This window comes from Tauraco erythrolophus, chromosome 8 (genome assembly GCF_009769465.1).
Source record: "Tauraco erythrolophus isolate bTauEry1 chromosome 8, bTauEry1.pri, whole genome shotgun sequence".
In the NCBI taxonomy this organism is placed as follows: Eukaryota; Metazoa; Chordata; class Aves; order Musophagiformes; family Musophagidae; genus Tauraco; species Tauraco erythrolophus.
Window position 1 is genome coordinate 23,846,471 of NC_141472.1, and position 17,478 is coordinate 23,863,948.

General features: G+C 36.3%; 1 protein-coding gene across 1 annotated transcript in view; it reads left to right on the forward strand.

The window, feature by feature from the left end:
* Positions 1 to 14,512, forward strand: part of TTC21B (tetratricopeptide repeat domain 21B) — a 38,304-nt gene extending 23,792 nt beyond the window's left edge. The window contains exons 21-29 of the mRNA XM_086615417.1: positions 2,958 to 3,068; positions 4,179 to 4,260; positions 5,017 to 5,167; positions 5,685 to 5,846; positions 6,247 to 6,442; positions 8,413 to 8,637; positions 12,197 to 12,317; positions 13,294 to 13,361; positions 14,335 to 14,512. Of these exons, the coding sequence (XP_086471543.1) occupies positions 2,958 to 3,068; positions 4,179 to 4,260; positions 5,017 to 5,167; positions 5,685 to 5,846; positions 6,247 to 6,442; positions 8,413 to 8,637; positions 12,197 to 12,317; positions 13,294 to 13,361; positions 14,335 to 14,412 (1,194 nt within the window). The 3' untranslated portion in view covers positions 14,413 to 14,512. The remainder of the gene's footprint in view (positions 1 to 2,957; positions 3,069 to 4,178; positions 4,261 to 5,016; positions 5,168 to 5,684; positions 5,847 to 6,246; positions 6,443 to 8,412; positions 8,638 to 12,196; positions 12,318 to 13,293; positions 13,362 to 14,334) is intronic.
* The last annotated feature ends 2,966 nt before the right edge of the window (positions 14,513 to 17,478 follow it).

Here is a 17,478-nt window from a genome sequence, read left to right on the forward strand (position 1 = left end):
TACAGTGTAGAAGTATATTTGCAATTATTTCTGCTTTATGATATACGCAGAGCCTTGTATATTCTCCCTTCATTGCTTATCACGATAAAATAGTACGTACTACTAATTTCTGTCTCTTACACAAACTCCTGATTCGAGTGGAAGTCTGCATGCACTCTTTACTTGTCCATTGGATCATATCGTGACCCTGTCTTAGTGTACCAGTTGAGGATGTGTAAGGTATGACATGGTAATAGTGGAGATTGCTTCAGTTTTGCTTGTTGCCTGTCCTCTGGAATGAAGTCCTGGTAATTTCGGTCAGATCAGACAATTTCTGTCTCTTCTGTATCTGTTTTAGCAGTCTTAGACTTTTGTCTGGACTTGGTAGGATTCCGATTTTAGAGACAAAATGTTGTTGAGCAGTGATTATTTCACTGCTTCTCTCTTCCCTGCACTGTCTCTTTCCCATAAGTCTGCCTGTTGATAAATACTGTTGAAGTTAAGCTTATTTTTATCCCTCTCTTCCTTCTCCTTACACAGCCCTGGGTTTGAGATAAGAAAGGGAGAAGTGAAAGGCGAAGAAATTTATAACAAACACCAAAATTAAATGTCAACTTTAGTGTTATTTTTAGATTAAAAATAAATAAATGTATTTTTTGTCAGATTTCCATTATTTTCTAGCATAAGTGTGTTGTATATTTAGGTGTATGTGGAGGCTTCTTATTTTGCTGCTTCTTATTGCACAGCCGTCAGATTCACCAGCTGGTAAATTATCAGCGTATCACCTCGTTTTAATACTTGAACTTGTGTGTTACGGTTTCAAGAATCTAGGTCCTTCTTAAATCTACAACTTCAGCATCTGAGACAGGCTTTCCTCAAGGTATCTTGTAAGAGTGATGGGGGAGAAGAAAAGTAAATTGGGAGAGGAATAAAAACATCCTTAAAATATTCAAAGAAAGGTGACTTCCCTGTTCTACCATCAAGAGCAAGGACACTGCCTGTCATAGTACCGGTACAGCTAGGGCTTTGCCATCCTAGTAATTCAGTATCAAAGCCTTAACCTTTTTTTTTTTTTCCCCCTCTTTTCACACCAGTATTGAAATACCAACGTGGCGTTTCCCTTCATTTCTTGCTAAAATCATACTACTGAGAGATTCCCATTGTTAGAAGTTATGCTGTGCAGTGACATCTGTACTGAATACCTCTGATAGATGCACTTTCTGGAGAGTTTTGCTTTAATCCTACTTCACTAGCAACACAGAATACAATGACATCTTAGAGAATCTAAGACTGTTCCCTGCTTAGAGTACTGAAAGCAAAATACTTTTGATTACCCACAGCTGGTATAAATGAGTCATCTCATTCTATTTCTATAGTTTCGGTAGATTTGAACTTGTTTTCTTCCCTTCATTTTTAAAAACATTGCTAGTACAAGGTTGGAATTTAATTCTTTTAGATTACAAAATATAAATTTGAGCCGTTAAACACCTACCTATTTCTTGATGTCTTCACAGAGTTTATTTCCTGAAAATTGTATGTGGAAGTATTGGAAATTTCTTTGAACCTATCTGTGTCTTCTTTCATCAGAACAAAATCTCCAGTATTCTAGCCAAAGTAACCCAAAACAGATTTGAAATGTTACATGAAACAAATTATTCAGCTGAATGTGAATTTGCTGTCCATGTCATAAGGAGTTTGTCTTGTGTTGCTTCATTTCACATAATTAAATCTGGTGGACAATACCCTACCTCATTTCTCTGATCAGATAAGAGGCAATGCAGCTTTCAGATGCAGACTTGAAGTGGATCACAGACTGCATCAAGCACATCATTTCACAGTATCAATGGTTTCTGGGTTGGAGTTGAAAATTTAGAGACCACTTCCAGTCACTAGAATCTAATATAGAGGTCCACTTTAACTGGCATTCTTCTTTGACTTGCCCAAGGCAGGAAGCGTTCCTTGACTAGCAGACTGCCTTTCGGTCTTCCACTGTGTTATGCACATAAGAACGGTGGCTTGAAGAAAGCTTTCATAATTAAAATTGTTACACGCATGCTATCTCCATATCACTTCAGTGGTTATCCACTTGCCTTTCTGTTTCAGAATTACATAGTGTATGTTTGCATATGTAAATAACAGGAAGTAGGAAGAAAACGGTTGTTAAATATTATGCAAGTAGCCTTCGTATCCTGAACAGGATGTTAAAAACACTATTTTGATTCAGGAGTGCCTTTCACAAATGTAACCAGAGAGAGAATTGCGATGCAATTATAAATGTCTCCTTTTTGAAAACAAAATCAAAACACTATTTAAAATTAAACAGAAGTGACATTGCTTACTGTTTATCTACTGCTAATTTTACTTTGTGATTGGTTTAACTCCCATTTGCTTGATTAAATCTCTTGTGTTTTAAGCTTTTCTGTGGCATTTTATTCAGAATAGTCTATGATGGGACTTCAACCTTAAGGATGCATGCTTATGTACATTTCAGTTTTGTTAATATTTATTCTGCGATTGCGTCTCAGAAATGGATCCAAACACAATCATAATGTGGTAGGTTTGGAAATGCAAATAAGAAAACTGTTTCTGCTGGAATTTGCTTATACTCCAAAACTATTTGGTGAATGTTAATGAGGTATTTGCTTCTGTCAATGAATTCAAAACTACTTCTATTTACATTTTTTTTCCAAGAAATTTATTCTTACCAAAATACTGTAGTCTTCAGAGCAATACTGAGTAGGTCTGCTTTCAATGTAGCTCCAGAATCTGCCTCTGAAGAAGAAAAGTTTTATCTGTTTTAAAGGTGAAGGAGGAATTAAATTACTTGACCAAGAGCCCACAGGAAACAAGAGAAGCCACTCTCTTTAAAAGAGAAATAATTTTTCCCTGAGGCTCTGAAATCTCAGGTTAATACTCGTCGAACTGAACCAGCTTTCTTCATCTTTGAATTACATATAGTTAAATATTTTAATCTACAGGCGATGTTGGAACTTGCACGTTTATATCTTGCACAAGATGATACTGATGCCTGTCAACATCAGTGTTCCTTACTACTGAAAAATGACCAAGATAATGAAGCAGCAACGCTGGTATGTGCTATTATACTAATCCTGTGTCAGAAGTTTCTTGAGGTTTTGTCTGCAATGTGATGGATCCTTAAAATACTACTTTTAAGAAAGTCTACAGCTTCTGATTTCAACAAATATGTGAAAAATCTATTGCAACAAAACATTTTTCTGTTTATGCTCGATATTGATTCAATATGAAATTGCTAGCCATCATAGCCTTCATTCTATCTCTATGCAGAAATGTGTCTTTAAAAGTACTAGCAGAGATAAAAGTAGTAGTTTTAAGTTTAACTAAAGCATGGGTTAATGCTTGTTCTGTTAACAATTGACTAATGGTCAGGGAAGAAGTTATTTTTCCAGCACAGTAATATTAAAGCAAGTATCTAAAAAAATTTCCAGAAGAAAAGAACTGTGTGCTTAAGGTGGTTTTACATCCGTATGCAATCATAGTTAGTCATATTCCTGCTTAACTATTTTTTTTATCACAGCCGCACATTCTTTGTACAGGACTTGTATACTTCTTGGCTTAAAAGACAACTTGATAGACTGAGCAACTTTTGCTTTACCAGATTAAGTACAAAATTATTTTGATAGGAATAATTTGTTTTCTCGCAGCTGTCTAACATCTGGAATTTGTCCTAGTATGGTGCAAGGACAGGGGTAATAGCACTCTTAACATATGCTATTAGATCTATTCTTTATTACCTACCTTTCAGTGGACAGAAACTGAAATGAAATAATTTGTTTTACTTCCACTGCTGAAGTGGGCTATCATCTTTCTTTTTCCTTAACTTTAAACTTTGTTTTTCTATGTGTTTAATCTGCATTTATGGGAAATAAAATTAGGAGTAAAACTATAAAAGTAAAACCAAACACATTTGAAAGATACATCAAAGTGTTTTGTTCTCTCTTGATTTCTACCTTGAGTGAAAAATTGAGATATGAGCCTGTACCTGCTCATTATTGTCCTGTGTGTCTGTATACAGTGTTTATTTTCCAGAGAGTAATGATAACCCAACTGGGCACTTCAAAGCTGTAGTTTCAGCTCCCCACTTGACAGAACTAGAGTTCATTATAAACTACAGCTTATAATGTTTTGTTTTGTTTTCTCTAAATTGGTCAATATTGTAGATGATGGCTGATCTCATGTTCAGGAAGCAAGATTATGAACAAGCTGTCTTTCATTTCCAGCAGCTCCTAGAACGCAAGCCAGGTGAATGTTTAGCAGAGATATTTTTAATTCTTTCTTATACATAGTTCTAATGAGGTAGAGGAATAAATATCTTAAAAAAATACTTTGTATGATTAAAAAGAAATGTGCTATTTATAATGTGATGGATACTAAAACCAAAGACTATTACTGTATATAAAAACAGAAAGCTATTGTAGGGGAAAATGAGAAAATTCTTTTCATAGATATAGAAATTTACTTTGCTGCAATGTAATGTGCATTGTTTACCTCAAGCCAAATATAGCTAGGATGTTATTTACATGTAACTGTAAAGCACCTTCTCTTGTTTCTAAGGTATCAAGTGCAAGAAGACAAAGCTAGCATTTTATTTCAAGATTGATAAAGGAAACTTATCTCAGATACAAATAAGTTTCTTCCAGGAATTTGCAAATTATGACCAGAGAGAAAGCTACTAAAATCTATTAAAGTAGTACTATAATGAATGTAAAGCTTTCTAATGGACTTTATGAAACAAGTTGAGAGTTGAGCAGATGGTTTTGTTTGATTGCTTTTGAAAGTGAAGTACAATTATATTTACCTTTATACAGGTTTTTATAGAAGTATTGCAAGTATCACTCTATCTTCATTCTTGTATCTGTGGTTACTATGTAATATGCCTAGTATTTCAGCGTATATAATTTTTGTATGTGAAAAAAAAAGGCAGGCTCTTTATTTCTTCAGCTACTAATATACAACAAATAACTAGAGTTACAGTATCCTAATTATTTGTGTATTTAGATAACTATGCCACTCTGTCGCGATTAATTGATCTGTTAAGAAGAGCTGGGAAACTAGAAGAAGTCCCAAGATTTCTTTCAATGGCTGAAAAACATTCATCCAGAACAAAGCTTGAACCAGGATTTCACTACTGCAAAGGACTCTATCTTTGGTACTTGCAGTTATAATTAAGATAAGGTTCATTTGATTATGTAGTACTCATTTAAATTGACCTTCTTGTCATCCATTATCAAAGGTGCTTGGTATAGTGTGATTAGTAAGTGATAAGTAATACAGCATTACTTTCCTAATTACTTCCGGTACTAGAATTTTAGGAAAGGTCTTATTTTCTCTTTTGAAATGGAAATTTTTTCCATTGAGCTCTTCCTTGAAATGAAGCTATTTTATCTCACATACATCTTTCATGTTTCCTGCTGGTTAAAAGGGATATTGTTGCTGGTTCAATAATATAATATTACTTATTTTCAAATTTCAGAGTTTATCAGACTTTTTAGTCTGCGAAAGCCAGTTCCTTGCAATAGTCTGCGTGCTCTTCAAACTTTGCATTATCAGTATGTGCAAGTGTGTCATCTGTTTTTAAATACTTGGCTTTTTTGTTGATATTTGGGTGGGATTTGAAGCAGCAAATTTTACTTGCCCAGCTTTAAATATTTTAAGTATCTGTCTAGGTATACAGGTGAACCAAATGATGCGCTCCGGCATTTTAATAAAGCTCGAAAGGACAGTGACTGGGGACAGAATGCCGTCTACAACATGATTGAAATTTGTTTGAACCCAGATAATGAAACTGTGGGTGGTGAAGTCTTTGAAAATCTGGATGCTGATATAGGGTAAGAGAATGGAATAAATATTGTGTGGGGGCTTCTGTCATCCTCTTCCTCTGCCATCTGTTAATAAGGTACCTTAATTTAAATTGCTAGAACTTTGATCTCATCTAATGCTTTGAATATTCTTACTATATTGTGAGAGACCATCTTAGACTGTAATGTCAGTCTCAAGCAGAAAATATGGAAGGTTTGATCTGGAATCCTGGTCATTTGCAGTATTAAAAAAGGCTTGTTCGGTTGGAAATGCTGTAGTTACAAAAGAGGGTCAATGTAGAACGCCTATATAACAGAGCCATCTTGTACAAAATGGTGTGCTTTTAGCGTGGAATTGGTACTAACTTTTAAATAATTTAGTATATATTAAAAAAATAAGATTTTACAAGCACTTTCTTTCTGATAACAGTAATTCAACAGAGAAGCAGGAATCCGTGCAGTTGGCTGTAAGAACAGCAGAAAATCTTCTGAAGGAACTCAAGCCTCAGACCATTCAGGGTCACGTTCAGCTGCGAATCATGGAAAATTATTGTCTCATGGCAACCAAACAAAAATCAGGTGTTGAACGAGCACTGAACACTTTCACTGAAATAGTAGTGGCTGAGGTTAGTAACCTGTCTCACTTCCTCAGTCTTCTCTTTCACGCTTGCTACGTGTTTTTTAACTAGTCTCGCAGTTTACATTCAGGAACCGTGGCATGTGTTAGTGCTGTTTGTTCTAAGCATTGTGGATTTTTCCTATTAAAGAATACCTAAAATTTGAAAAAACACCATGCTGAAATAACAACATCTTTTAGAAGTTTTCAATTAGATCGCAAATTTATAACTCAACTAAATGCTAATATTGCCAGTTACTGAAATGTGAATGCGCTATTTGGTTTGAGTTGCTTTTTAATTCCCAGTTTTGCCAGCAGCGTATCTGCCTATATAAGTCTATACAGTATCTTCATCTGTAAACAAAAACAATTAAATACAAGCTGCCTTGATGTACTTCATGGCAATTTTACAGAATTTAGATTCCAGGACAAAATTATCCATCTGCTTAAAATTGATCCTTATGATGGAAATCTTCATTATTTTATAGCTACTGGTAATCCTTAGCTTTAGGATTAATAACGGATACTCTTTATTACCAGTGCTTTTCAACAGTTTTTTATTTAAGCATGGATAGTATTTAGTCCCTCAGAATGCCAAAAAATACTTAAGTTACTACTGCCCGTTAAGTGTGCGCTAAACTGCTCCTTGGCTGAGCTGAGTATGCTGATGCTTGTCTTGTACGTAAGGCAGTTAGTTCTGAGAGTCACAAACAAGGTGTTTCTCTGCCTTCAGTACTGGCTTCCCAGTCCTGCTAGAATTGTTCTGAGGTCCTGTGAATATTCAGTGTTCTTCACATGGTGACACAGTTCCAGCAGGAAGAATGCTTCAGTCTGTTTCGTCTTCTCTCCATGGTCACATAAAATAGACCAATAAATACAGTTTTAATCTCTTTAGATTTCAGAGGTTTTTGATCCATGCTAGGTGTCATTGTTGAGGGAGAGGGGATATGAGCTGATCATTGTGAGGAAGAGGGGCTTTTGGTGGGGTCTTGTTTTTGTTTTGGTTTTTTTTAACCCACTATGGTAAGCATATTTACAGCTCAACCCTACGAAGATGTGCAGAGGCACTATGAGCGTAGTGCAGCACCGGAACAGGTTGCCCCGAGAAGTTGTGGATGCCCCATCCCTGGAAGTGTTCAAGGCCAAGTTGGATGAGGTGTTGAGCAACCTGATCTAGGGGAAGGTGTCCCTGCCCATGGTAGGGGAGTTGGGACTGGATGATCTTTAAGATCCTTTCCAAGCCAAACCATTCTATGAGCATCAGCGGTGAGCCAGGAATACTAAGAGGGAGGAAGGATTTAAATTAGCTGCTGATAGAACTCTCTCTGCATTTAGGAAGCAGTTTCAGGATATGAGCCCCATTCTCATCTATACCCCATGCTAATAAAGCCAAGATTTTAGAAATTACGGTTGCTCCTGCTAATGCTTGCTTGAGGCTCTTGCATAGAATGGTGGCTTTTAAGAATCCTGTTGGAGGTTACATGTAGCTTTTGGATACAAGCAGTTTAGACTTACATTTTTAGGAGCTGTACACATAGTAATAGGAATCGGTGTCCCTATTACTGACATTTGACAGGCACTTCTAAAAGTAGAAAATACCACTTTTATTGTAACTTCAAGTGAGTTCAGTTTCTATCTGAGGTATTTATTTGTGTATTAAAAGGATAGATCTTAGTAGTATCAGAATGTTTCTTGTTGAGATGAAATACCTGTGGATCCTTGTAACATTTCCCGAGCCTGAAGAAGATTATTTTCAGCCCAAACTTATATTCAGCTTCTTAATTATTTGATGTGTTTATCATGATTAGTCTTACAGAAATAATCATAGTGCTAGATGGAAAACATGTTTGTAAGATTGGATGTTCTATCTTTATTTTCTGAGATTTAGCTTTTAGTTTAGTTTTCAGATACCTGGTGAAAGACTTATTTAAAGAAATGAACTTAAAAGCACCAAGCAGTCACTATGCTTTTTTACTGCAGAAGGATCATATACCAGCACTTTTGGGAATGGCTACAGCCTACATGATCTTGAAACAGACTCCACGAGCAAGAAATCAGTTAAAACGGATTTCAAAAATGAGCTGGAATCCCATTGATGCAGAGGAGTTTGAAAAGAGCTGGCTTCTGCTTGCAGATATATATATTCAATCTGCAAAGTATGATATGGCAGGTGAATTATTAAAACGATGCCTCCGTCATAACAGGGTAAGTGACTCCACATTAAAAGTAACCGTAGTAACCTTCTATTTTAATTCATCTAAAAGTTTAGTTTTCCTCTGAAACATGATTTTGAAATGTATTTCTTTTTCCACTTGCCTGGTATTTCCTTTATTGAGATGAAGTATACCAAAACAAGCCAGGAGACCAGCAGCTGGAGGGTAGTAAACCGACCCGTGAATGCTACTTAGTCATTTTTATTCATAGTCTGTAATAACTTAAGCAGGTTTTAGCTGTGGTGACACTAGAAACTTAAGGTGTCTTTCGAATGTCAGAGGTGGATTTCAGTGAGTTTTCCAAACCTGATAAAGATGTAGCCATGTAAATTTTGGAGACTTGCTCCATTTATTAAGAGGTATTATCTTCGTATGTTCTAATATGTTTTTAAACATTTATGATCACAAGCCTGCTACTATACAGGATTTTTTATTTTTTTTTTTTAATGCTAGTATTAATCCTCTGCTGTGAAGATAACTGTCTAGTAGATCGTCTGGGGACAAGCTCTAATGTTTTTACATTAGGGTTTCTGAGCAGGCAAACTGACCAATACTCTGCTTTGACTATGGGAACAGGCACATACCTTAGCTCTTGTGCTTACGTTTCATTTTGTCGCTTTTTGCTGATCACGTTTTTATGTTCATACACTTCACTTTCCTTCGTATGAGGCACATCCAGTAGGGTAGTCTTCCATAGATACTATACTGCTGGTTCAGTATAGTATTTATAGTGTACAGATTTGCTTTAGAAAAAGACCTGATGCTGTACATTTCTATTTCTGAATTCATCAGTATAGAAGGTAAGGTTCAATATTCAGTCACAATTCTGCAACCTCCTTGAGAGGCAGACTTTTTTGAACTTGTACTCTTTTTATTTCTAAATATAAAATTAAGAGACAGCTACAACAGTTCTTGGTATAATGGTATGTGTTTCTGCAGAGATGCTCCTTAAAATAGGAGGTACTCTATTTCATTTTTACAGAATGTAAGTTTGAATTTAGTTAAAAAAAAAATTATGCCTTAAAGTCAGTTACACCCTTGTCCACATGGCCAAGGGAAGTTGCAAAATCTCTACCACTGGAGGATAAACATGAGTCATCTCCCAAAATAAGACATATCTTGAAATAGATGATCTGGTGAGCAGGTACATGCCACAAAAGACACTTTGTTGCAGAAATTCCCAAGCAGCTCTGAAAACATAGCCTACCAAGTACCTTGTTTTCTTCTCAAAAGTTGGAGACTCATGAGGTAAACAAGCTCTGCTTGATAGGAAGGAGGATGGCAAATTAGAAGTCTGCAACTCTGGTTCCTTAATGAAACAGCACAGTAAAGGTACTGACACTTCTCCAACTTGCATGCAAAGCACCTAAGCAGGAATTGTACTGTACAAATAGATGTTGAATATTTTAGGCCTTAAAATATCTAGTTAATTCACAAGACAGTATTTTGTGTGGTAGTCTCCAATTTGAATAGATTGAGAAAACACACTGAGATAATGAATTAGTTTTTAAGATTGTTTTCTGCAGTCAGAATTGAATGATGTAGATAAATATACACAATTTAAGTAAATAATGTTGAGTGAAAACTTCGTAAAAGCCTAATATCTTGTAATATGGATTTAAAAGACTTAAGTTTGTTTAGTGAGATCCTAATGATCAGATTGTTTCCATGAAATTGAGGTTTCTTGTGGATTACTATTCTTCATTTTTAACTCTGTTTTGTTTATCACAAATGAGAGGGCGAGTGTATTTTTATCCTTATCTTCCAGGCATTCCCATAATATGTATCCCAGTATGCTGTGATTTGAAAGCTTTTGATCAGAAGACTTTAGAAGCCTACTTGGAAATAGTGAAGTTAAAGATGGAATGTAATTTAGATACCAGCTTTTCTTTGATTTGCCTATGTAAAAAAGTGCATATTTTCATAAAAGCTTCATTTTTCTCTTGAAACTATTTGACCTGTTGGCAGCAGGAGAATAGAAGCTGCTCACAGTAAGGCTGTACGGTAGTTAGGGTTTTGCTTATTTTCCTATTTTTTTTTCCTGCTTTATGTTCTAAATATAAGATTTCTGTATGAATTATTATATCTTTTATACTAACTTTTAAAGAGTGTCGTGGTTTAGCCTCAGCGAGCAACTAAGCACCATGCAGCCACTTGCTCACTCCTCTCCAACCAGTGGGATGGAGAGGAGAAAATAAGACAAAAGGCTCTAGGGTTGAGACAAGGACGGGGAGGGATCACTCACTAATTATGGTCACAGGCAAAACAGACTCAACTTGGAGAAAAATCAATCTAATTCGTTACAAATCACATTAGAGAGGATAATGAGAAACAAAGCCAGATCTTAAAAAACACCTTTGCCTCACCCCTCCCTTCTTCCCAGCTCTACCTGCTCCCCTCAGCAGCACAGGGGGACAGGGAATGGAGGTTGCAATCAGTTCATCACACATTGCTGCTGCTGTTTCTTCAAGGGGAGAGCTCCTTACGCTCTTCTCCTGCTCCAGCAATGGAATCCTTCGTAGGGGAGACAGTTCTCCACTAACTTCTCCGATGTGAGTCCTTTCCATTAGGCTGTTCCAGCATGGGCTTTTCCCACAGAGTCACAGCTTCTTAGGGCACAGCCACCTGCCTCAGTGTGGGGTCCTCCACAGGCTGTGGGTGGATCTCTGCTCTGCTGTTAATCTCCATGGATACACAGGGACAGCCTGCTGTCTCACCATGGGCTGCAGGGAAATCTCAGCTCTGGCACAGCTGCTCCTGCTCCATCTTCACTGACCTTGATGTCTGCAGAGTTTTTCTCTTGCATTCTCCCTCCTCTCTCCACTACAGCCCTTCCTGAACCTTGGTGGTCCTGGCAGGACAAACTCCACCCAGTGGGCACCCCGGGGTGCTCCAAGCCATGCACCAGTCAAGTGGCGGTGGCCCAACATGGGCAGCCAACCATATGGGAGGCCAGGGGCCAGGCCCCCTACCTCCCCTCTTTCTCAGCTGCAGGTCTGGCATGGTGTAGGTTCCTTTATCACCCTTTTAAATGCTATTCACAGAGATGCTAGTTGGCTTGGCCCTGGCCAGAGACGGATCCCACTTGGAGCTGGGGAAGCTTCCAGCAGCTTCTTACAAGGGCGGTCTCTGCAGCCTCTCCCCCACTACCAAAACCCCACCACATAAACCTAACATATAAATTGATTTATATGTATGTGTAACATAAGCAAGGCTAGTATTTTCATCTGATGCGTGATAGTTTGTAACTTGCCACTTGAAGTTACGCAAAATGAAATATTTAATGGTTTTTGAAGGAGTAGTTGCACGGTCCTGTGATGAACTCTGTACTTGACCTGGAGTAACCTAGGATGTCCTTGTGCAGAATTCCATAGAACTGATTTGTATTGTAGATGTTTTAAATTAAGACTATCTTGTCATCAAAGTTAGTACAAGTATCACTTACACTTTCCAGTTGTACAGATTTGAAGTATTTAAGCAGTTAAGCTGTCAGTATTATTATATATAAGCTTACCTAAATAAAATTTTGAATTAATATTTATGTTTTGCAGTCGTGCTGCAAGGCTTATGAATACATGGGATACATAATGGAAAAGGAACAAGCGTATAAGGATGCAGCATTAAATTACGAGATGGCCTGGAAATACGGAAACCAAACGAGTCCAACAATAGGCACGTATATATAACCTATAGTATGATTTCAGGCACTACAGTAGGAATGAAATAGCTACCCTTTACTGGAAAGACTGCTTTAATTTTCTGTAGAGATAGAGTATCACTGATTTTCTTCACATAAAAACAGATGTTTAAAGGCATGCTTAACAGTCACTTGGAAAGCCCCTGGCTCAAGAGGTAGTAGTTTTATGATACTTCAGAAGTTTCAGCTTACTGTTTTAGTACAAAGTTTGGTCTGAAACAGTCGTTCTTCTTTGTGAACAACCTTCTCTGTAAGTACAGTATTAATTTTTAATAATGTATTTATAGTAATGCAGTATGTACTGTCTATAATAGAGAACCTTTTGTAATACCCAATATATATCTGATGGTGTCAGAAATTACATGCATGTGACCTTTTTTCCTCAGTCCTGATCTCTGTCCAGGCTGATATACTTGAGCTATACCTTTTACGTTGAAAGTATCAGCCTGTCGTGTTGCTATGCAACTTAGCTATTCCATGTGACTTTTTTTTTTTATCAGTGGTCTGCTGACAGTGGAACAGAATAGCATCTTAATTCCCTAGTTTGTTATTGCTATCCTGAACTTTTTTTCCCTTCTTTTATCCTCTAATAATGGAATTGCCTTTACAGAGGCACAGCGTATTGTAGGTCGCAGTGAGAAACTCTATGGGGTACCGTGGTAATTGAAAGAGGACAACCATTATGTATTCTCTGTAGTAACACATGCCCTCCAGCATAATGTCTCCTTTCGATTCAAACATAGCTATCAGTGTGTGAAGGACTTTTATTTACTACTTGAAGTGACTTGCAGTAGAAATTTTGAACTCCATAGGCTTAGATGAGAGAATACTAGGAAACAAACATACTGACTTTAAAACATACAGTGACTAAAATGAATTTGAATGTAATATTTTCATTATTTAATACAGAAACTGAAATTGTCACCTTTTTTCCCCCCCGTGTGCTTACAGGATACAAGCTGGCTTTCAATTACCTGAAAGCAAAGAGATATGTTGATGCAATTGATGTTTGTCATAAGGTAACATTTGTATATGTACTTAATACTCTGTCTACTGTAGCAGCATTCTTTTACATAATGATCTTTTTTTGTTGAGTTTAAATTTCTAAAATGTACGGCTTAATGTCAGAAAGACGCCCTATTTAATAAGTTTGATTAAATTAAATATACTCTACATAATCTGCTTTATCCTGAGCTCCCTGGCCACCAGGTAAATAAGAGATCAAGTGCCTGCCTATCATATGTAAAAGCATATTCAAACAGCAACACCTTCTTTTGGCCCAAGTGGGTTGCAGCTTGGTAAATTCATACAGAAGTATAGCTGAGGAAGTTGACCGAGTGTTAATATCAGAAGACACTGTTAGAAATTAACTTCCAGTATTATCTTTGTATGGTCCAAACACAAATAGAGCAGATGCAGGATAAGAGGAAGGGCTACTATAACAGAAACAGAGTGAACATTATGAATTACTAATTATTAGTATTAATAATAAATTATATTTGCTCTTTTAGAGGGAAATAAAGATAACTAGAAAGGACCAACTGAATGGAAGGATAAGGGAGAGGAGGGAATTGAAGGGCAAGAGGATGAAGCGAGTAGTGTATAATAAGAAAGAGACTACAGGAGTGAAAATATAAGAGCAGTTTATCATTGCAGAGGAAGTATACTTAAAACCTTGGAAATGTCTCTGGAGGTCACTGTCCCAAATGCATGCATTTCACGCTACCTAGAGGCTTCAGCCTTTGACCCTTGTGTCTTTGGCACCAAGGTGACAGGGTAGGGCGAAAGGTAAGCACAGTGTCTCTGATAAAGCTGTTCTTGACCTCCATACATGGTAGTCTCTAGCCACAGTTAAGAATTTATGCATTCTTAAAACAAACTTGTGTTGTTATTTTAGTTTTAGAATGTAAACTGAGTGATGAGGGGAATAACCAAACACAGTATTCTTTCCTTTTAGACACAGAACTTTTGTGGTGTTTTGTCTTTTGACAGGTCCTTGGAGCACATCCAAACTATCCAAAGATCAGAAAGGAAATACTTGACAAGGCCCGTGCATCACTAAGAACATGAAATATTTTTTGTATGGCTTAAGGACTTGATTGTTTAATCTGATTCTGGAAACTATGAAAGAAATACTGCAATGACAGAGACCATATCAGCACAAAAGTATTGTGAATATGATTAGCAATTATACTAGACATCTGGATTCTTTTCAAGAAAAATCTGCAATCCTAAAGGAAATTCTATTTATTCTCATTCAGGACAGAATACTGCTTACATGTGTGCTATGTAAAGTGTCATCTAGCATCATAAAAAAGTGTCATCAGCTTTATAAAAAAGTTTTAAAGTATATAACTTGGTATTTTATTTTGTCCATTTGAAATAAGATAGGCTGTTGTTTTGAGTGCTTCCTAGTGCAGGTGCATTGTTAAGATGCTGGAATTCAGTTTTTGTAAACCATTTATTCTTAATTACAGTGTAATCTTTATTACTCCAAGTGTATTTCTAAAGTATGTTTTTTATTTTTACATATACCATAAGCATGCTTTATTTTTTAAAATCTTGAAAAAACAGCTATATACTTTGTTCTCAATGAAACTTACATTTTTAATGAAAATCTAATATTTAATATTAAGATCTTATGTAAATATTCAGTAAAGGCTTTTATAGATCATTCAAGTCTTACACAGAATTTATTTTCTTCTCATTCAGTCAGTTATTCACCTGTCATATTTCCATGAAAATACGTGTTTGACATTCTTAATTTGGAGTGTTTAGTGTTTCAACATTGTATGTGTGGACAGCACAGTCATATGTGCATAGGTTGGCACTCATTTTGTTTAATCCATATAAAACACCTTTCTGAAGAAATCCTTTAAGGGAGCAATAACATATAATAAATGAATGCGAGGAAGGAGACGGATCAGATTTTTTTTTTTTTGACAGTGATGCAGAATTTGTGTAAAAAAAAAAAAAAAAAAAAAGCCTAACAAAATCCACTGCTAAACTGCTGTATTTGATTTTCAAACAGCACTTGATGGTGTATAAATTTGACTAGAAAAGTAAAGTTATGGCATGAAAAGAGCATTTAGTGATATAGTGATTAGAATTCAGTCATTTAGTTCCTTAAAATAACCAATTTCAGTTTCCTCCTTAGGTGATTTTAGCTTTTCATGTTGACATTGTGTAAAGTCACTTTTGTTTGATTTGTAGGTTCTTTTTTATGACATCTGAGTGTTAAGGCTACAAAAGGGAGCCTGCTTAAAATCATATCTAATATTGCTTATCAATAACTGAATGCTGTAGCTGGAGTAACTTTATAGCCTTGTTTCCTAAATAGATGGACATGCATCATTTAAGCAATGATGCTGCCTGCTGGTGATTTCCAGATTCTGCATTCCAGTAACTTTAGAGCTATTGGGCAGCTAAACTAAAATTATTAGATGCATCTCAGGACTGTAACACTTCAAGTTTTGTATGAATACTAGAAGCAACCCATCTTCCAAGGTTCTCCTTCTCTAGGGAACCTTGAGGCTTTTGCTGTACCCTACCCCTTCTGTTTGAGCCCTGGCAGTCAGCATCTGCGTAACTGTACCAGGTACAGTACAGGCTCCCTGTTTTTTGACTGCAAGTTGTGCAGCGTTATAAAGCTCTGAGGAAGATAATTTAGGAAACTGGGGAAAAACTAATGATGTGGGAGTGGAACAAGGAACACGGAAGCATCTGGACAATGCTGAGGCTGGGAGAAATTCTTAAGGGAGCTGGGCTGTGAGGTTCACTAGACTATGCATTCTAAAACTGTGCTGGTTTGTGGTTGTTTGTTTTTTTTTTTTTTTACACTGCAAAAAGAATAAGTACATAGGCTGTATCAAGGCAATTTCTAGTAAAACAGCATTTCTTTGTACACAGCCCTATTCAGGATACACTGGATTAATGTGATTTTGCTTCCTCAACAGCATTGGAATAACATTTAACTGAAGCTTATGGTAAAAATAGGTGGGTTTATATGAATACATGCCAGATGCTTTCAAAAAAAGGCAAGACTAATCTGCATCCACATCTACTTTATTTTTTTGTATCATGAGCATAAGATGGACATTACCCTTTCGTAAGATGGGTAACTGGTTAGGTGATGACAATCATAACATACAAAAGTTAGTTGATAGAAATTGAACTGAGACTTTGAGCTTTTCATGACTAACTTTTGTTGAAGAGCTTTATTTATATACCGTGCAGGTAAAAGATTTCTGAATTCCCATTAGCCATCTTGAGCATGTCTAGCTGCTAGTGTCTTTTTATAGATGAAGTCTTTAAAGAAGAGTGCAAAGGAGGCACATCGTTGGATTTCAATTAAAAAAAAAAGTGGCTATAAGTAGTCCTTTAGAGAAAATCTTGCTTTAATATAGTATTCCCAGAAGAAATAAATGGCCTTTCTGTTTCCCTTTTGGTTTATATAAGCCAATTTAAGTTTTCCTGTCCTTAAATCTTTTTTTTTTCCACTTTCTCTGCAGAAGGAATGGCTTTATTTCATTTCTCTTTACTCCCAACTAATTGAGTGTGTTAATTTCAGCTTTCCTTCTGCTTTTACAGTTTCTTATTTTAAAAATGTGTGTCTTGGTACCTTGCTTTATTTAGCCTCTCTCTTAATAAATGGTTTTGAATGGAAGAGACTCCTGGGATGGAAGAGAGTCAGTAATGCTAATTTCAAAGAGCTGCAGTCTTGAGTGCGGTGTTGCTTAGCAACCCATCTTCCAGTTTTGCCTTTGGTGAATAAAAGAGAAGAGTGAAGCTGTGGTTTCTATTGATTCATTCATTGAAACTGGAAATCTAAGCATCTTGTAGCTATGGCAACATAAGCCACAGGTGTCTCTTCTCTCTTGCCCTCCTTTCCCCTGCAGGTACAGAATGCCTAGAATATCTTCTTAAGGATATGTAAACATTTTTGGTAACACTGTACTAAGTACTTCTGATTTAATTCCCTACTGCTTTTTTTTCAGATTTATATCAATAATAGAAAGATGGTCTAGAAAGTATCATTAGGTAAAATAATTAGCTAAAATAACTAAACAAGCAAGACTTGTAGAAAAACAGAGTAGAAGTAATTTGCAGTTTTTTTCCCGTTTTTGGACTGAGTTT